A 21,690-nucleotide genomic window follows, 5' to 3' on the forward strand; every position below is an offset into this window, starting at 1 on the left:
CACGAATTCTACATTCTTCACTATGTCACCAGCACTTCACTTACTGCTGAACTCGCCTAACAAACTCGACCACTGAATACTGTTAAACAAGACCCCCATAAACATTGTGTACACCCGTCCCCCGTTCCCAAACACATACCTCCTTATTTCCTCCAAGCTATACTCACCACCATTGCCCTATGAATCTCCTTCTTCCATTTTTCTTAAACATGCCTTTTTAACTGCACATAAATACCTGTTCAATTCTCCCCCTTCTTCCCATTCCTTAATAATCCACCTTATAATACTCCGCTCGTCCCCTATTCCTAATATTTCCCGACGTTTTGCACTCAATAGACTATTTCTGATCTTACTTATTTCTTCACAATTACCTAATAAGTGAAAATCGCTGTTCTCTGCCCCACAAAGTATAGGCTACATACCGACTTCTCTCCACCTTTTAACCATCCTTTATTTTTATGAATCCCCAATAGCCTCCAAACCAACCCTCTTCTGTTTAACCTCTCAACTACTCAACATATCTAATATTATCCCCGTTTCTTCTTCTACTTTATTAAAAACACTAAGAGAACTTCTTACTCTACTTTCAGCCAATAATTTCTGTCTATACAAATCTTTAATCCTCCTTGTCAGTACCTTCATTCCTCTAACTTCTGTCTTCGTCCACACCTCTTCCCACATGCACCCCAAACCCATCATCTCCAAATATCCCTTTATTTTTTTAGCCAACCGCCCTTATACATGCTCTTTCGTTGTTGTTCATGCGCGGCCTGTAATAACCTCCCCCCTTCCTGTCTTTTTAAATTCATCCAATATCTAACAATTCTTTTCACACAATCAGATTCCATATCCTCCCCACACATTAGTTCTGCCCCTGCATTAGCTGTGCACAGCGGCAGTCCCATCACCATCTTACGGAAGTTACTTATAATTCTTCTTAATTCACCTCTTTTCTCATCCAACCCCTATACTTCCGCGCCATACAATAGCGTACCGAAAATCACCGATCTTAACACTATCCTCAAGGTTTTATAACTGATACCCGGATATTTAACTAACAAGTCACTGACTGGGGCTAGGGCTGCCAAACCTCTGCTTTTTCCCTACTAATCTGATCATTCCAAGTTCCTTTACTGTTAATAATGACTCCTAAATATTCCAACTTCCTTACTTGTTCCAATCTTTCTCCCTGCAGGACCCATTTCCCGTCCTCCCCTCTTCCTTTGTTTCCCTGGGCTACTAGCATTTTAGATTTATTCCCATTAATTCTCAGATCCCATTTCTTCGCGAAATCCGACACTGCATATAAAGCTTTCTGCATCCCTCCTGCAGTTAGAGTCATTAATATTACATCGTCCGCAAAAATCAATCCCGGAACTTCCAACCCACTAATTACCGGCACGGCCCAATTTCAATTTCTATCCCCATGCCCATCCAAGATATCGTTGATAAATAAAATAAACAATACTGGCGATAATTTGCACCCTTGCTTCAAACCCATCTTGGACTCTAAGGGTGGCGTGCACCAACCAAGAGTAAGTTCTACTTCCGTAGTAAAGTACTCTTGAAGTCAGCATTCGGCGACTTCCATACGAGAGTAAATTACTTCCGAAGTATTTTAGTCCTCTCAGATACTCCTGGAGTAAATTACTACAAGAGTAAAATGTTGAAGAGCACCATCTTGTAGTATATTACTAAAGAAGTAAATAACGTACGAATATAGGTTAGAATTTACTCTCACGTCGTGCATGGAGTAAGCTAAGTTTAGACTTGTTGACTAATGATAATATCGTGCCGTGTATGAGAGGAAACACGTTTCAAACGTGTTTATGGATTACTTAGATTATATTGACGATCTCGACGCAGTAAACGATGGGAAATGTAATAGTGCGTAGGCCTACAGTGCGTGAAAGGCGAGAGCCGTGTAATGTGAACACGGCGAGTTTCAGGAACGTTTTTGGTCTTAGGAAGGAATCCTTTACTTTCCTTCTAAATCTACTTGGAGATCACTTACAGCTGAATTCTTGTCTTAATTTTGTTGTATCTGTAAAATTACAGTTGCTGTGTGCCCTACGAGTGTTTCGTACCGGAACATTTCAGTACCGGTACGGTACAGTTGCCGGTGATCTAATTAACGTTTACCGCACAATTGCTAGCCGTATCTTTCATCGCGTGGTTAAAGCACTAGTTGAGGCTAAGAGGGAGGTACGCCTGCAAATGATGATGATCGTTCGGAAAATAAAAGGATACTTTTCACGTTGGCAGGTTTCCACACGTCGTGGGTGCAATTGACTGTGACTGCGCGCATATTCCCATTTATTGCCCTCTCGGTGACAACGGTGAACTTTTCAGAAATCGGAAGAGTTTTTTTTTCTTTTTTCTTTTTCAATTTGCTTAACGTCGCACTGGCACAGATAGGTCTTATGGCAACGATAGGGGAGGAAAGGCCTAGGGATTGGGAAGCGACCGTGGCCTTAAGGTAGGGCCTACAGACCCAGCATTTGCCTGGTGTGAAAATGGGAACATTTCGCTGTGGATGTAGGCCATCTCTATGAAGAAACCGCCATCAGTTTTAATTTTTCCCGCGTGTCCATGACTTTCTGCTTTGCTTTTAAGTCCTTCTACAGAATCTTAACTTGCTTTTCACTGCGTTTTCCGTCACTCGAAGCATTGAATTCTTTCGCCACGACTTTCCATGAATTTCCTTTCTTATCCAGCATCTTTATGTCGTGTTTCTTACACCTTATATCCTTTGCATAGATCGTCATTATCTCTATTAACAAGCATTTATCTTTTTCGCTTACGTTTTCCCCCCGTTTCCTATCGCACATAACCTTATCTATTTGGATTTCTTTAAAGAAGATGCACGAACACAGCACTACTCCGCGAGTAACGAACGCTACTTCTGTAGTAGTAACTAAAAGAGTAAATTGTACTTCAACTCTCCGACGTTACTTCCGGAGTAAATAACTCCCGTAGTAATTTACTTCTGTAGTATGGACTTCTTTAGTAAACGCTACTTCCGTAGTAATTTACTCCAAGATGGTGCACGCCACCCTAAGGGTCTGCTCAATCTATCGCCTCCCAATTTTACACAAAACCTGACCACCCTATATATTCCCAAGTAATTCGCCAAAATACCTTACTCACTGAACTTCCTCAATGCTCGTTCTCCCAATTTCTCCAATAGAGCCTCTCTATTCACCTTATCAAGCGCTTTTTCAAAATCAATTGCTGCCACATACACCTTACTTCTATACAGGCTCTTATACTTCTCTAAGACTGTCCTTACTATCATTATATTATCCACTGTTCTTTTCTGTTTTCTAAATATTCCTTGGTAATCTGTCAATATTTCATTTCTTTCGGTCCATTCACTTAACCTATTCGCCAACACCCTCGTGAAAATTTTACTTAAGGAGTCTAACAAAGATATTCCTCTATAATTGTTCAAACTATTCTTACTACCCTTTCCCTTATATATTGGACATACAATTCCTACCTCCCATTCCTTCCTTCCTTCCATCATAGATCTTATTGAATTGTTTAACTATGCCCTCCAACATTATCACAATTTTGCTAATTTCTTTCCAATACTTGTTATTGATCCCATTACATCCCCCGGCCAATTTGCCCCTGATTCTTCTTATCACTCTCAAGATTTCTTTCCTTGTAATTCCCTTGTCCAATTCATAATTTGCCACTCTTCTATTCCTCCAAATTACTTCTACCTCTGTCTCCCTCCACCATTCTTCCCCCTTACCCCCCAAGTAATTCGCCAAAATACCTCACTCACTGAACTTCCTCAATGCTCGTTCTCTCTATACTCCTTCCACCCTTAATTATTTTATTAATCCTTTCCCAAAATTTTTTAAATGCTGTTAGTCTTACAATCTTTATTTATGGCTTCAGTTTGTTCCTCTAACCACGCCTTATATACCTCACATATTTTCTTTTTATACTCCTTCCTCAACTTATAGAAAACCTCCCTTTCTGCACTTCCACCTTTCTTTCTATACTCTTCTAACACACCCAGCACCCTCCTCCGCATTCCTTCACACTCTCTATTAAACCATTCTTCACCCTCTTTCTTTTTCTTCCTTCTACATTCTACCTTCTGTGCTATCATCTTTATTGGATGTAGCATCAATTCCAAGGCTTTATCAATATTATTCTCCTCTAATGCACCTTCCCAACAATATTTCAGAAATTGTAATTCCATTTTTGCTACCCTATCCGAATCCCGTCCCACTTTCTCTGACCATTTGTACTTGTTATATCCACTCCCTAATTTATCCTTCATCTCATCTTCCTTCCTTATATGCGTCTCTTCCCCTCTTTTCAACATAACCCGCACTGGGACATGGTGTGTTTCAATCCAGTCGCCTACTTCCATCCTTACAATATCCTCAAACACTCCTTCCGAGCTTAAAACCATATCTATCACACTACGTCCCTTCTCGGTAACATAGGTCAATTTCCCCGTACTGTCACCCTCCATCCATCCATTCAGAATATACAAATTTCCCTCAGCGCACATCTCTAGGAGTTTCTCCCCATAGCTGTTGATAATTTTATACTCACTACTTCTACTTTTCAACATACACCATCCATCCTCCCTACTATATACTGGGCTCTGTTCCCCTATTCTAGCGTTCCATTCTCCAAATAACAACATATCCTCTTCACCTGCAAACTTCTCTCTTATCATACTAATATCCACCAATAAATCTTCAAAAAGATACAGTACTTATTTGCATACGGTGAACTAGTAGGATGGCAATATACGAACGGTAGATTTATTTTCTTCCCCCTTCCCTCTACCCCTCCCATATTCAATCTCAACCATATGGTTTCTTTCATATCTGTCTCTATATCCTCCACCAGTTCACTGATTTCTTCCCTAATTAGTACTATCATCCCTCCTGGTGCGCGTCCCTTAGTCCTCTCCTCTCTTCTATATTTATATTTAATCACAAACCCCTTCCATGAGATCTCCCACCCTGTTTCTAGCCAGGTCTCCAAGAGTGCCACAACATCGAAACTTTCTATTACTTCCCGAATTTTCTTATTTCCTAATTTGTTCATTAGTCCCTCAATATTCACACATCCTATTTTCCAATATAGTTATAACTTTCCCTCCCTCCCTTCTAAGTTTCCTCCTCTAATATTACTCCTTGTAGTTCTCGCCCCCTCAACCCCTGTCTCCATTCCTCCTTTTTTACCAACCTATTCCGTTCCATGCCCTCCGTATCCTCCATCCCTTTACATACTTTACCCAGAGGTCTTTTAAACTCCTACTTCTTGTTTTGCTCATAACTGCTTTACCTTCCTGTCGATCAGTCTTCTCATGTCCTTTCTTGCTCACTAAACCACTGCACTCTACTCTCACCGTTTCTTGCTGTTCACCTTCACTCACCCCTTCACTGTTCTGATCTTTTGTATCCGCACTGCACTGTCCGTTCTCACCTGAGTTGATCTCCACTCTTTCCTCGTCTCCACTCCTCGTTGTTACTTATTTCTTCCTTCCATCTTGCCTTGTCATCTCTCCTCCCTCGGAACTAACGCATTCGTCCATCTCCTTTAGCTTCGCCACTGAGTGCTCCCTAACCCATCTTCCGTTTGTTACCACCAACCTCTGACCTCTTATACGGGCCTTTAGCCCCAGATTTCTCGTTCTCCATAGGTGTCTGTTCAAAATCTTCATATTTTCACTTCCTTCCTTTCCCATGTCTCTTTTCACCCCTACTTTCTGGCCCTGTAGATTTTTTCCTGTTTCTTATCACAATTTCTGCCATTACGGTTGAGAAAAATTTTACCCTAATTGGCCTCCGTCCTTTAGTTTTTCCTACTCTCTCCACATCGTCTATGTCCACTTCACTGACATTTATCTTCATCCTATCCCGTATGACCTCTACCACCTTGGATATCAGGTCAATCTTGCCTTCCCTCCCACCTTCCTCCACACCATATATAAATGTGGCTTTCTTCATTCTCTCCTGCCTGTACCCCTCCGCTTTTCTCTTCATCCTTGTTGGAATGTTGTGATTTTCTCATAAAAATAAATTGTCATATGCATATAGTTCAAAGAAAAACAACATTGAGGTTATGTGTTGGTAATTCATATTAATTTAGTCGAGTGGTTTATCTTCGTTTGTTTTGTTCTTTGGACGTTTTGAATTGCCATGTGTGTGTGTGTGTGTGTGTGAACCAATGCCAGTTGTAGTGAACAGCTCGTAATAAATGGATGTGTGTGTTAAAGCTGGTTGTTTCAATGGTATAAGTAGATTACCTTACCGGTGTAACGAGCAAGAAATGAAGATATTTCAACAGGTTATGGACCCAGAGCTCCAGAGCGCCAAAACGCCGCAGTAAATTTCGGACAATATAAGTGGAAATGGAGTAACGAGAATTAACGTCGGACGAAGCAAGGTGTGACATTATTGACGGTAAAAATGGCGACCTCGTGGACTGGTGAAGAAACACTGAATAGGAATGTGGCCAAGCTTACAGTGGAGAACTATTTTTCGTGGGCATTAAAGGTGAAACAAGAGCTGTTGTTGAAAGATGTATGGGAATCAGTAATAGGGTATGAGAATACGTCAGGTTGTCAGCTGTCTCAGATAGAAACGAGACGACGAGCGCGAAACAATGTGATCGCGTTAGCGGTTATTTTCAAATATGTCGGAGAAGATTTAGAAAGTGACACTGCAGATATTTAATCAGCGAAAAAGGCATGGGAAAAACTGGACGAGTTGTGTAATGACGGAGGGCTAGTGAATGGTGCTATGACCCTGAAACAGTTAACTCATTTTGTGAAGCCCAAGGTCTTGAGTGTTCAAGAATACTTCGCAAAAATAAATCAACTGTGGAGGAGAACGAGCAAAGCTGGATACGAGTTCACAGATCAACAAGCTGCAGGAATGATCATCGGAAATCTTACAGAGGAATATGCATTTTGTATCCCTTCCTTGGAAGCTGATTTGGCGAAACTGACCACCTCGAAGGTGAAGGCGAGATTACTCACGGAGGAAAGCAGAAATAAACTTCAGCAAAATGGAGGAAAGGCTACGACGCTGGAAAACGTGAGGAGGATGAAGCTCAAGCCATTATTGATCAACAGAAGAGAGATATCAAGAAAGAAGACGTGGGATGAGGAAAACAGTATAGTTCCTACAATTGCTGTAAACAGGGATATGCACTTAAATATTGTCGCAGTACCCAAAAGTGCTTCAATTGTGGTAAGTCGGGACATTATTCAAAAGTATGTCCAACAATGAAAAGTGGCGAATCATCGCAGGAGAGTAGATCAGTGAATGCGAGTGGAAAACTGGTAAGCTCAGAAATTATACATGTAGTAGATAAGGCGATGAGCATGGTAGTTTCTGTAGGAACTGAGAAAATTAAAGATTGGCTGTTCAATTCAGGTGCGTCCCATCATATGTGTTCAAAAAAGGAGATATTTACAGACATGTTAACAAATGTAACCGGGAATGTAGAAATAGGAGATAACAGTAAGCTGGATATTAAAGGTATAGGTAAGGTAAAAGTAAAAATGTAAACAGGATGGACAATTACATTTACAGATGTGTTGTATGTACCAAACTTAGGTGCAAATTTAATACCAGTTGGTAAGTTAACCAGCAAAGGTTTCAAAGTAGGATTTGCAGGTGAGAAAGCAGTGGTTGTAGATAAGAATGGAGATGAAACATTGTTTGTTGCAAACAGGAGGAATGATGTGTATGTAGTACAAATAGAGGGGAGAAATGATATTATAGCTGTGAGTGACTGTGACCAAATAATAGATCAAGAATGTAATAACAAGGTAGCATTTAAAAGTGTTGGGGAGGTTAGGTTGTGGCATGAGAGATACGGACATGCACATTCTGAAGCTTTATTTAAATTGCCTATGTTAGAATTGAAAAGGAGTAATGATATTAATACTTGTTCTGTATGCATTCAGGGGAAATTGAGTAACAAAGAAGTACCTAAGTCTCGTGAGCGTAAGGCAGAAAAACCACTTGATGTTGTGCACACTGATGTACTTGGAAAAGTTAGTCCACCATAACTTGGGAAATCTCAATATGTTGTAACAATGATTGATGCATACTCCAGATTTATTAATGTGGCTGTATGTGTGAAAAATAAGGATGAAGTGTTGGAGGTGTTTAATAGGTATCAGGCAAATGCAGAAAAGTTACATGGTGTAGGAATTAAGGTGGTGCAATCTGACAATGGTACAGAGTATACATGTAGCGGGTTTCAAGCACAATTGCAAAAATGTCGTATTACTCATAGGAGATCTGTACCGTACACTCCACAACAAAATGGATTAGCAGAAAGGCAGAATAGAACGATGTTTAATACTGTTAGATGTCTAGTGATCCAGTCAGGGTTACCAAAGGAATTCTGGGGAGAGGCGGTAATGACTGCAGTGTACTTAAGAAATAGGTGCCCATCCTCAGCAATAAATTTTCAGATACCGTATGAACTGTGGTTCAATAGGAAGTTGGATCAGGAAGAAATAGGTAGATTGAAAGTATTTGGATGTCAGGCGTGAGCTGTGAGGGCAGACAGCAGGAAGTTAGATCCCAGAGCAGAGTCATGCGTTATGATAGGGTACGAGGCATGTACTAAAGATGGATATAGGTTATGGAGTCTTGAAAGGAAAAAGGTAATAGTGAGGAGAAGTGTGGTATTTGAGGAGCAGATATTTTCCTTTAGGTGAAAAGTCCTGGAATTGATAACAAGGAAAAGATAAATGTACGGTACCAAAGGCAGAGGTTAGTGAAACATACTTTGACATACTGTGCACTGAAGATCCAGAGATAAAATTAGGGACTGAGTTAGACACAGAGGAGGACGCAGAGGAAACATTGGCTGTTGAGTCAACGACCGGAGAGGAACAACTAGAGGTTGAGTCTACAGCAGTACAAGAGCCAGGGAATAGTCTGAGGTCAATAAGACAGAGGAAAGGTAAGACTTGTGCAGATTGTAAGGCAGTGATGGAAGTTAGACATACAAATGTAGTGGAAACTAGAAGAGTTGAGGAGGCTATGTTAAGCCAAGAGTCTGCTAACTGGATGGAAGCCATGAAAGTGGAGATCAATGAGATGAGAAAGAAGGATGTTTGGGAAATTGTAAAAAGACCAGAAAATGTAAAGATAATTAGTTCTAAGTGGGTGTTTTCAGTGAAATATGACAGTGAGGGTAACATTCAGAAATATAAGGCAGGTTGGTTGCTCAAGGTTTTAAGAGACAGATGAACCTTAGTTTTGATGAAACATTTAGTCCTGTTATAAAGAGGAAAACAATGATACTGTTAATAGGTATTGCAGTACGTAAAGGTTGGACTATAGAACGTCTAGATGTAACTAGTGCTCACTTAAACATTGAAATCAGTTGTACTGTATACATGGGACAACCAGAATTTTTCGTAGAAAAGGATGTCCAAAGTTATGTATGTAAATTGAAGAAAAGCATCTATGGACTACCTAATTCGAGTAAAGACTGGAATGCTTGTATTGATACTATTATTAGAAGACTAGATTTTAAGAAATGTGTCAAAGAACCATGTGTGTATGTAAAGGAGTGTTGTAGTATTTTATTTTTTTGAGAAAAGGGGGAGTGTTGGAATGTTGCAATTTTCTCATAAAAATAAAATGTCATGTGTATATAGTTCAAGGAAAAACAACATTGAGGTTATGTGTTGGTAATTCATATTAATTTAGTCGAGTGGTTTATCTTCGTTTGTTTTGTTCTTTGGACGTTTTGAATTGCCATGTGTGTGTGTGAACCAATGCCAGTTGTAGTGAACAGCTCGTAATAAATGGATGTGTGTGGTGAAGCTGGTGTTTCAATGGTATAAGTAGATTATTTTACCGGTGTAACGAGCAAGAAATGAAGATATTTCAACAATCCTCATCACCTCCTCTTCCAGATGTTTCACTTTCCCTCTTAATAACTTCATTTCCTTCTCATTGTTGCCCACTCTCCTGTTCGATTCCTCATTCTTCGTTTCCAGCCATTTCTTCATGTTCCCTATCTCCTTTCTCTGCTCCTCCATCATGTCCTTTATTTTCTGTACCTTATCCCATTGACACTTTTCCTGTATTACCTCACTCACTACCACCTTGAGTGCTGCCAAGTCCTCCATGCTGAATTTTCCGCTGATACTTGGGCCTAGGTTTACTTCCACCCCCCCCCCCAATAACCAGTAGCACCACTATCACTGTCACTACCAGCACCGCTTCACCCATTTTTACTCCTTCTTTTCTTAACACCCGTCCATTCTTGGTCTCCTTCCTCAGCTTCACCTGCCATTTCCCAATCGCAGCCCGGTACTGCTCAATACCGACGATGTTCTCGGCACGCACTGCACCACGCGACTTCACTCCCCGGTTGCTCAAGCCAGACTGCTTGCATTTCCTCATGAGAAAAATAAGTGTCAGTGATTCCCTAAACATTTGTATTCTGTGAAGTAATTGTAATTTTACTGATTACCTTTTGAAAAACTATTGATAGAACTATCTGGAAATTAGAACGGAGTCTTTAAAAATATTTGAAAATTATTATTTGGAGTCCACCCCCTGCATGCACACTCTTGTGGAAGATGTAAATCACCCATCCAAGGTACTATTTGGGAAAATAACTGTAATTCTTGTTGTATTTGCTTTTCTTCAAGAGATGAATTTAATTTCAACATGAGATTCTTTTTTTACAGGAAACTTGGTAACTGCTTTAGCATTGTTACGTTGCTCTAAACTTCGCCAACACACCACTACTGCTTTTGTCATCAGCCTGTGTGTATCTGATCTGTTATTCTGCAGCATCAACCTACCCCTGACAGCATCCCGCTACATCAACGAGGCCTGGGTATTAAGTCCCACCACGTGCAAACTGTTTCCGTTCTTCTTCTATGGAAATGTTGCAGCCTCGCTGCTCAGCATGGTGGGCATCACTCTTAACAGGTAATTAGGCAGTAAAGTACAGGTGTACTAAACTTTAAATGTCATCTGACAAGCGAACTACAGTATTTCAATTGAATAATGCAAATAATTTGGTCACAATCAAGAATATATTTCGTTGTGAGAAAATTTTAGCTATACATTTTTTTATCTGACCAGTCACTTGCTATGTTAACCCTCCAACTGGCAAACGCCTGATTTCAGCCTTTTTATCTATTTGCCCAGTGGTAACGCCTGATATCAGTCGTTTTGACATGCTCTTTATTTTATTATGGTACCGTAATCAAATTATTATTAATCAAAATGTGCCAATTACGAGTCAATCGAAAGAGAAATGATCGGTCATTATCAAGAAATAGTTTGTATGATAGCATGTTGTACTAGTGAAATGTAAAACATTGCCAAATTAGCAACATAATCCCGCTGTTTTGTGCTAGCTGTTTCATACTAAGGGGCCAGCCACGCGTATGTCTTAGCTGATCCAGCTACATTTAGTCACCAGTTTTCCTTCTGATATCAACCTGAAGTGTTGATATGCACTCATATCAGCAATATTGAAACATTTCCTGGTTTGAGAAGGAAATACGAAAACCAGTTTATTGTCTCACAATTGGATGTCACTATGTTGTAAGGAGCCTAAAGGGAAATGAAGGGTTGAAACCACTACTGATTCATAAGCACAATATCTTTATGAGAGGTGTAGACAATAAAGATAAGTGCATTTACCATGCCACCTGATCCAGACCGACTAGAAGGTCGACCAAATATTTTCAAATCCTCTAGATATGGTATTATTTGATGCATATATCCCGTATATGAAAAACGCTAATAAGCCATTACCAAGACAGGACTTCATAATAAGTATAGTTAGAAAATTGCTAAATGAACTGTTCCTCATTCCAGTTGTGGGGGTAAAAGGTCATGCAGGAGGCCCCTCTTATGCCCTTGAAACATGTCCACAGAATAACTGTCGCCTATGTGTAGTGTGCTTGGAAGAAAAGGAAAAGTCTACATACTGGTGTCCTTGATATAATGGTGGAATTCACCAGGAGTGTTACTATAAAGTAGCTCACTTCTGGAAGCCTGACAATCATGGAATAAAGAGAAGGTCTCACCTAAGTGACTATGAGTGAAATGTTCAAGTTGTAGCGTACAATTGTTGTATAAATTGTTGTACATTTATTCCACCTCAGAACAGTATTATCAACCATATACCAGTACGTAACTATTTACTATGAACTGGTGATCCTCTTGTATATCACATTGCTTAAAATTTACCTAAATCTATATATACAGGGTGTTAGGTGTATACGTGCAGATATTAAGCTAGTCGGCTAAGAAAACTACATCTCATAATATATGCTATGTACTTTTTACCTTGTCCTATTAGTTTGCCCATAACTGAGCCAAATATTTCAGGACCTAATGTGTTTTGAACGGCCGTAGCAGGATACGCCGGTGATGTCATTCTGTCCACGCGTAGCGGAAGTACAGTAGCCGAGTATAGAGCTTGTTGAACCTGTTTCTTATCGCAGGCCAACACATGTTGTTGTGCACTTCCCCTAAAGGCTTGGCAAGTAGAAGAGGATGACTCACGTGCCAGGTCACTTGCTGTACTCGAAAACCGGTGTAGGGTACTCTGTGTGAAAAGTACACAGAATCCTTACAGTGACGTCGAAGATCCGTACAAGCACATACGTGCGAATCAAGTGTTGTGTATTTGTGTGCGATTTTTAAACGTCAATGGCATTACTCAGTGATCCAAGCTGACAAAATGAAAGGAAATGGTTAATAAGTAAATGAAATATGGGCGCAACATTTCTGTGCTGTTATTGCGACAGTCTACGATGAATTTCTGACAATAGACAATGCGGGTTGTCGATGCTTATTCATAAACTTTTTAGGTCATTGAAAGGACGGTGGACACTGAAAGAAAAGGCTATAAGTATTCAGTGAAATTGTTATTAATGAGACAAATTTCAAAAACCGTAGTTGCATCCATCGTGAACATTGCTCGAAGGAAAAAGACCTACTGTGGAATTGCCGCCGGGCATTTCTAATAGAAGGCTTATTCTTCTTTTTCCTAATCTGTTTACCCTCCAGGGTTGGTTTTTCATGGGACTCAGCAAGGGATCCCACCTCTACCGCCTCAAGGGTAGTGTCCTGGAGCGTGAGACATTGGATCGGGGATACAACTGGGGAGAATGACCAGTACCTCACCCAGGCGGCCTCACCTGCTATGCTGAACAGGGGCCTTGCGGGGGTATGGGAAGATTGGAAAGGATAGACAAGGAAGAGGGAAGGAAGCGGCCGTGGCCTTAAGTTAGGTACCATCCCGGCATTTGCCTGGAGAAGGGGGGAACTACGGGAAACAACTTTCAGGATGGCTGAGGTGGGAATCGGACCACCTCTACTCATTTCACCTCCCGGGGCTAAGTGGACCCCGTTCCAGCCCTCGTACCACTTTTCAAATTTCTTGTCAGAGCTGGAAATCGAACCCGAGCTTCGGGGGTGGCAGCTAATCACACTAACCACTGCACCACAGAGGCGGACGGAAGGCTTATTACTGAACAGCAAGTACCGATAGGTAAAATGACTGTAATGGACCCGTTTAATTAGAACTTCCGTAAAAATAATATTACTACTACTACTACTACTACTACTAATAATAATAATAATAATAATAATAATAATAATAATATCTTTACGTTCCACTAACTAATTTTCACGGTTTTCGGAGACGCTGAAATGCCAGAATTTTTTTATCGCAGTATCTTTTAATGCAAATTAATCTACAGACACGAGACTGACGTATTTGAGCACCTTCAAATACCACCGGACTGAGCCAAGACCAAGCCTCCCAAGTTGGGTTCAGAAGGCCAGCACTTTACGCAGTGCTGCACCAATCATCTTGCCGGGCTGAGTGGCTCAGACGGTTGAGGCACTGGCCTTCTGAGTCCAGACTTGACAAGGTGTTCAAATACGTCAGCCTTGTGTCAGTAGATGTACTGGTACGTGAAGAACTCCTATGGTACTAAATTCCTGCAAATCCGCGTCTCCGAAAACCGTGAAAAATAGTTAGTGGGACGTAAAGCCAATGACATTATTATCATCATCTTACCTGCACAGTTCATAGGGGTATCTTACCTGGAGTTCCTCATAGGTACGTTATTAGAGCTTTCAGAGGACGCTCCGTTTCGACTACGCCGAAACATGTGGTTTTTACACGATGGTCCACCACCTGATATAAGCCGCTTACTGCGTGATCATTTGGATCAGTCCTTTGGTCTATGGCGAATAGAACTACATGGACCCATCAAATGGCCCGCCAGATCTCCAATGGATATTACGGAAGACTGGATTCGGAGAAGTGATTTTCTTTTGTTAGTTGCTTTACGTCCCACCAACACAGAGAGGTCTTATGGCGACAATCGGACAAGAAAGGCCTAGGAATGGTAAGAAAGTGGTCGTGGCCTTAATGAAGGTTCAACCCCCGCAATGCCTGGTGTGAACTTGGGAAACCACGGAAAACCATCTTCAGGGCTGCCGACATTGGGGTTCGAAGCCCCAATCTCCCGGATGCGAGCTCACAGCTGTGCGCTGCTAACCGCATGGCCAACTCGCCGGGTACGGAGAAGTGAAGCCTGCAGAGTAGTCCAGGGAGGTCACTTGAACAATTGCTACGTGTTTCACATTGGTATGTCAGATGATACACCATTTCTGCAGCGTATTGAGTTGGGCATTCAGTTCTCAATCGATGTAGTATTTTGAGTCTCGATAGTTCGATATTCTCATAAATCCGAGCAGAAAAATTGAAGTACCGGTAACAAAAATTATAAATCTAGAGTTTCAGTTCGCGATTGCCTTGTACGTGGCGCAAGCTGAACACAACACACGGAAGACGTGCTTGTTAAAACGCTAGATATTGACCTTGAACACAGCATGGCAGTTCTTCATTCTACACTGTACTGGTTTGGGTACATTGCGTGTGTGTGTCTGTTGCTGTGCATGTTTGATGTTTATACACAAAACCTGTTTGTCACACTTTGTCCTCTAGTGCTAACCACAAAACGAAGATACACCTGACTCATCGCAAAGAGACCTGGTTCTGGTCTTACGCATACTATCCTGTAGTAAACTACTGCGAGCGATGTAGGCACGGGTGAAGTACATTTCATTTTGTTTCCTCCTACACGACGCATATTTTACTATTTTCTTCCCTGCCTTTCAGCTCCTAATGACCTGATAATAATAATACCGGTAATGTTATTTGCTTTACGTCCCACTAACTACTCTTACTGTTTCTGGAGGCGCTGAGGTGCTGTAATTTAGAATCGCAGGAGTTCTTTTTACGCGCCAGTAAATCTACCGACACGAGGCTGACTTATTTGAGCATCTTCGAATACCATCGGACTGAGCCAAGATCGAGCCTGCCAAGTTGGGGTCAGAAGGCCAGCGCCTCAACCGTCTGAGCCACTCTGCCCGGCAGCAAAAAATATTATTATTATTATTATTATTATTATTATTATTATTATTATTATTATTATTATTATTACTACCGTGCGAGTTGGCCGTGCCGTTAGAGAAGCATGGCTGAGAGCTTGCATCCCGGAGATGATGGGTTCGAATCCCACTGTCGGCAGCCCAGAAGATGGTTTTCCGTGGTTTTTCATGTTCACACCAGGCAAATGCTAGGGCTGTACCTTAATTAAGGCCACGGCCGCCTCCTTCCAACTCCTAGGCCTTTGCTATCCCATCGTCCTATAAGACCTATCTGTATCGGTGCGTCGCACCGACACAGATAGGTTTTATGGCGACAGATATAACTAAGGACTAGGATCGGGAAGGAAGCAACCGTGGTCTTAATTAAGGTACAGCCCAGCATTTGCCTGGTGTGAACATGAAAAACCACGGAAAATCATCTTTAAAGCTGCCGACAGAGGGATTCGAAGCCAGTACATCCCGAATATTGGATACTGTTCGAACTTTAGCGACTGCTACTATCAAGCTCGGTGATGATTTAAGATTGGATTTCTGCCGCTGGTTAATTGATCAAGCACTCAATCCAGAATTTCTGTCAAGTGTATTAGTGACACATGAGGCAATTTTTATAGAAGGAGTGTTTAATATTTAGTATACCAAGGCAACCTCTAGCACCGGCTCTCAATTAATATCTGGATGGATGCAGTGGGAAGTCTGTCTCTTTGACCAATCGTCTTTTTATTAGCGTTATTTTGCTTTACGTCCCACATACTATTTATACCGTTTTCTGAGACGCTGAGGTGACGAAATTTCATATCGCAGGAGTTCATTTACGTGCCAGTATTTCTACGACACGAGACTGACGTATGTGTGCCCCATCAAATATCATCAGACTGAGCCAAGATTGAACCTGCCAAGTTGGAGGTCGGAAGATAAGGACCTCAACGGTCTCAGACACTCAGACCGGTACCAATCACCTTACTTGCATAAATTTGATCGGTGTAGCTTTCCTTATGGTGACGATGGGACGGGAAAGGGCTAGTATCGGAAAGGAAGTGATCGTGGCATTCATGACGTTACAGCCCCAGCATTTGCCTGGTGTGAACATGGAAAACCACGGTAAACCACCTTTAGGGCTGCCGACAGAGGGGTTGGAACCCACTATATTCCACTCATGAGCTGTGGAATATCCCCATTCAATAGGACAAGGCAGTTTCCAGCACCGGTTCTAATTAATATCAGGATGGGTGTAGCTGGAGGTCGGTTACATCTTTTTATTAATGTTATCTTGCTCCTGTACAGTAGATATAGTACGTTACTGGAGCTTTCAGAGGACGTGTCGCTTCGACTACGCCGAACCACGTGGATTTTACACGATGGTGCAGACATTTCCTCAACGGTAGACAGGACGATGTGGAACTATCAATTGGCCAGCCCTTATTCCAGTGGATTGTTATGCCTGGGGGGACATGAGAAACAAAGTATACCGAACTGAGGTAACCACTTCGGATGACCTCCGTGAACGTATGTTTAAGCACCAGAGGATATTCTGAACCACAGTGGTGTCTTGGCTCGAATGACAAGTTGCTTTACGTCGCACCGACACAGATAGGTATTATAGCGATGACGGGGCAGGTAAGGGTTAGGAGTGGGAAGGAAGCAACCATAGCCTTAATTAAGGTACAGCCCCAGCATTTGCCTCGTGTGAAAATGGGAAACCACGGAAAACTATCTTCAGGGCTACCGACAGTGGGGTACGAACCCACTATCTCCCGAATACTGGATACTGGTAGCACTTAAGCGACTGCAGCTATCGAGCTCGGTGTACCAGTAAATATACCGACACGAGGCTGACGTATTTGAGCACCTTCAAATACCACTGCACGGGGCCAGGTTCGAACATGCGAAGTTGGAGTCAAAAGGCTGGCACCTCAACCGTTTTAGCCACTCAACCAGGCAGGAAGCACGAAATGTAGGTACGTTTAATTTACTTAGTTGTATAATATGTCCATTTTTCGTTTGAAACAAAACGTTCGATGTGCTTCGATAATTCAATTCTGATTCTACTCATATGGATATCCTATGCCATGCATTTGTTCGTTGGCGCAAGGAACTGTCTTCCTTCTTCTACCTTTACGCAATGCACAACGGGGATCGTACCGCATTTCACGTCCCGGCGTGCGTATCCCAACCAATAATTATATCACACGCTCGTACAGGTCGCGCACCGACACAGGTTTTCAGGTCATTTCCATACTCACTAGATCACAGGGCTGAAGACCACAGATATCCCTATCCCCTAAAGGACGTAACAGCAAATGAACCAGTATTAACGCTGAGAATTCAATACATCTCCAGGGTCCGAAACCGATAACTAGTGTTGTCTGAAACCCCTAAGACGAAAACTAAATACTAACAACAACAAACCAGTCTGGCGATAATGTAACGTAACATGTTGTAGACTGGTAGCCTTCAGCTGTTACCGTAGGTCAGTTGCTCGTAAACATAAAACCAGTTTGGCAAGTATATTACGTAACATCTCGTGGCATTTAATAGGGAGCGCTCAGCTGTCACAGTAGTAGATTTGCTCTTAAACATAAACAGAACAGAAACCAGTTTGGCAGGGATGGCGCGTGACTTGCCTGTTATCAAAGGAAAGCTATTCATTCACAAGAACAAGGCATACTACCTATTCTAAAAACATCGTACCCCTTTGCTCTCGAAAATAACTTCCGAGGATTACTAAAAGTTTGATATATAGTGGTTCGTCACATCGTTCTCTATTGCTACAATAAATATCTGCACGTATACACCTAACACCCTGTATACATACCAATAACTTGTACTGCCTGACTGACTGACTGACTGACTGACAGATTCATCATCGCCAAGCTGAAACTACTGGACATAGAGAAATGAAATTTTGGGGTTACATTCATATTAACATGTAGGTGCTCGCTAAGGGAGGATTTTTGGATATTCCGTCGCTGAGGGGGTGAAAAGAGGGGGTGAATTTTTAAAATGAGTATATCTACATCTCACAAACTTAAAAGTTTAGAGACGTAAAAACTGGTATTTGGAATCTCCTTTAAAAATAGACAGTTATTTTATTTATTTCGGAAAATCCCAATAGGAGGGGTGAAAAGAGGGGGGAAATGGGTTAAACATCTTTTATGAGGAGACTAATATCTCAAAATTGAAGATGTTACAGACATGAAAATTGAAATTTGGAATCTCCTTTGAAGAAGAAACACGTATTTTTGTGCTTTTGGATAATCCAGTGAATAGGGGTGAACAGGAGTGACAAACCGGGTGAATTTTAAGAAAGATTATATCTGAAAATTATCTCAGACACGTAATATATTACAGACTTGAGAACTGGTATTTGGAATTTCCTGTAAATGTAAAGAAACATAAATATTTTTTGGAAAATCCATTTAAGGGGAACTGAAGAAAGGGGTGAATTTTTAAAATTAGCGTATCTAAAGTATAACTAAAAAAATAACATGTTGCACGCGTGAAAATTGGTATTTGGAATCTCCTTAAAAAATAAGGAAACACGTATTCTTTGGATTTGGAAAAACCCTTTACGGGTAATATCTAAAGATGTTACAAACGTGAAAACTGGTATTTGGAATCTCCTTTAAAAACAAAGAAACACGCTTTTGATGGGGGGAACCAACTTGGTAGGGGGGATGAAAAGGGAGATGAATTCCTTTTATGAGGATACATATATCTCAAGAACTGAAGATGTTACAGTCGTGATAATTGGTATTTGAAGGCTCTTTTAAAAAACGGGTAGTTTGCTTTTCGAAAATTTACTTGAGTGGGGAGTGAAAAATTATTTTTCTGGAGAAACTTATATCTCAAAACTGAAGGTAACACACGTGAAAATTGGCATTTGGAATCTCCTTTAAAAATAAAAACGTATTTTTGTGTTTTTGGATAATCCGATGAATAGGGGTGAACAAGAGTGACAATCGGGGTGAATTTTAAAATAGATTATATCCGCAAATTATCTCAGACACGTAAGATATTACAGATTTGAAAACTGGTATTTGGAATTTCTTGTAAATGTAAAGAAACTGAAATTTTTGTTTCGGAAAATCCACTTAAGGGGAACAGAAAAAAGGGGGTAAATTTTAAAAATTAGCGTATCTAAAGTATATCTCAAAAAATTAACATGTTGCAAACGTGAAAATTGGTATTTGGAATCTCCTTTAAAAATAAGGGAACACGTATTCTTTGGATTTCGGAAAACACCCTTAACGGGAGGGGGGGTGAAAGATTGAAATTTTTTTATACTTTAGGAATTTTCAGGTAATGTCCTAGTACAATGTCGAAGAACGATTACTTTGATCAAATTACGAAACCCACGCGAGCGAAGCCGCGGGTCATTGCTAGTATAAACATATATGAGGGTCGAGTCATAAGTCATGGCAACTCTTTTTTTTTCTCGCAAACAGGAGACAACACGGTAAATCTAAGATGTACATTTGGAAATATAGGGCATGTACTTATGCATAGTGCCTGAAGACAAATTCTGACTTCAGGAGATTCTCGTAGGAAGGTGACAGAACACAGGCCATTGATAAACATTGTTTTATTATGGTATAGACAGCAAATACACAAGACTACGTACAAAGGACAGGTCTCCACTGGTTACAGACCTTCGAAATAATCACTCAAGGTTTCCACTGTGCGTTGCCAGCGGCGGGGCAGGCGCTGAATAGCATTCGCTGCATGCGTATCGCTAACGCGTGACACCTCTCTCCGAAATGCGGTTACGATGTCCTCACGCCTCCACCCACCTCACCACTGTTCTATAGGGCATGGCATGCACACCTAATGCTTCCCGCAGCTCTGCATGGCATTGGCATGCATTTTTGCCGCGGGCAAGTACATACCGTACATTTTCAAATGCATACTACGTATCTTAAATTTTCCGTGTTGTCTCCTGTTGGCGAGAAAAAAAATAGTTGCCATGACTTACGACTTGACCTACGCATATATAGCAACATTTTTGCAAAAATAAATTATATCAACAAATTCAATATATTTTTGGTCGTACATTTTTCGTAACTGCTTTAATAACCGTGCTGCTCGTGGTGCCCTTGCTAAGGTAGTTGGAATTAAATTTCCATTACTGAACTGAACGTCAGCATTCCAGAAGCACTAAACTAAAGATATACAGTATATATGTGTGTGTGTGTATTTATAGTACTAATGATTCTGATACGAATAAATGAATAAATAACTGCTTTAGTAACATCGTCTTTTTATTCCTTAAATAAAAGGGTGTACCGGTACTGTTTTATGTATGTACTAGCTGTTACCCACGGCTTCGCTCGCAAAGATTTCATAATTTATTAAAAATTACTTGTTCCTCGGTACTGCACTAAGAAAACTGAAAATCCCTGAAGTGTAAAACCTCACCGAAAACTTGCATTTCATTAACCCCAGAACCTCTGTGTTAACCTCGTTTGTGGCATTGCCTTTTGGGGCTAAGGTGACCAGGCTGCTGGCAGACCTAAATCTGGAACATGCGACATGTAACCCTACGTGTGAGAAACAGTCCTCTTTTAAGTAAAAACAAAAGAAAAAAAGGGTTTCTTTATTTCTAAAGGAGATTCCAAACACCAAATTACATGTCTGTAACATCTTAGCTTTTGAGATATAAGTATCCTCATAAAGAGAATTAAACTCCTTCTTCACTTATTTTCGATCTCCAGCTTAAGTTGATTTTCCGAAAACAAAAAGTTCGTGTTTCTTTATTTTAAAAAGTAGATTACAAATCCCCATTTTCATGCCTGTAACATGTTAAGTTTATGAGATATACTCATTTTAAAAACTTCCCCACTCCTTGGCTGAGTGTTCAATGTTGAGGTCTTCGATTCCAGGCTGGGTCGGGGATTTTAATCGCGTGTGATTAATTCTTCTGGCTCGAGGACTGGTTGTTTGTGTTTGTCCTAACACTCTCCTCTTCTATTCACTCAACAAACTGCATTACCAACCACAACAGGGATACGGAATAGTAATTACATCCCTACACAAGTGTTGGCGTCAGGAAGGGCATCCAGCCATAAAACAGCGTCAAATCCACATGTGCGACGCAGTTCGCACCTGCAACCCCACAGGTGTGAAAAAACCGGTAGAAGAAGAAGATAATGACACTCATTTTTAAAATGCACTCGCTTTTTTTATTTCACCCCAAGTACCAGTTTTAACGTCTGTAACATCT

The 21,690-nt window shown here is 40.9% G+C and overlaps 1 protein-coding gene across 3 annotated transcripts in view; it reads left to right on the forward strand.

Moving 5' to 3' along the window:
- Positions 1-21,690, forward strand: part of LOC136864349 (protein trapped in endoderm-1) — a 379,889-nt gene that overhangs the window by 265,043 nt on the left and 93,156 nt on the right. For all 3 annotated transcript variants that reach the window (XR_010859295.2, XM_067141228.2, XM_067141229.2), the window contains exon 3: positions 10,724-10,970. Coding sequence is in view for 2 of the 3 variants with exons in the window: in XM_067141228.2 (XP_066997329.1) it covers positions 10,724-10,970 (247 nt within the window). In the remaining variant the exon portion in view is untranslated. The remainder of the gene's footprint in view (positions 1-10,723; positions 10,971-21,690) is intronic.

Source organism: Anabrus simplex, chromosome 2 (genome assembly GCF_040414725.1).
Source record: "Anabrus simplex isolate iqAnaSimp1 chromosome 2, ASM4041472v1, whole genome shotgun sequence".
In the NCBI taxonomy this organism is placed as follows: Eukaryota; Metazoa; Arthropoda; class Insecta; order Orthoptera; family Tettigoniidae; genus Anabrus; species Anabrus simplex.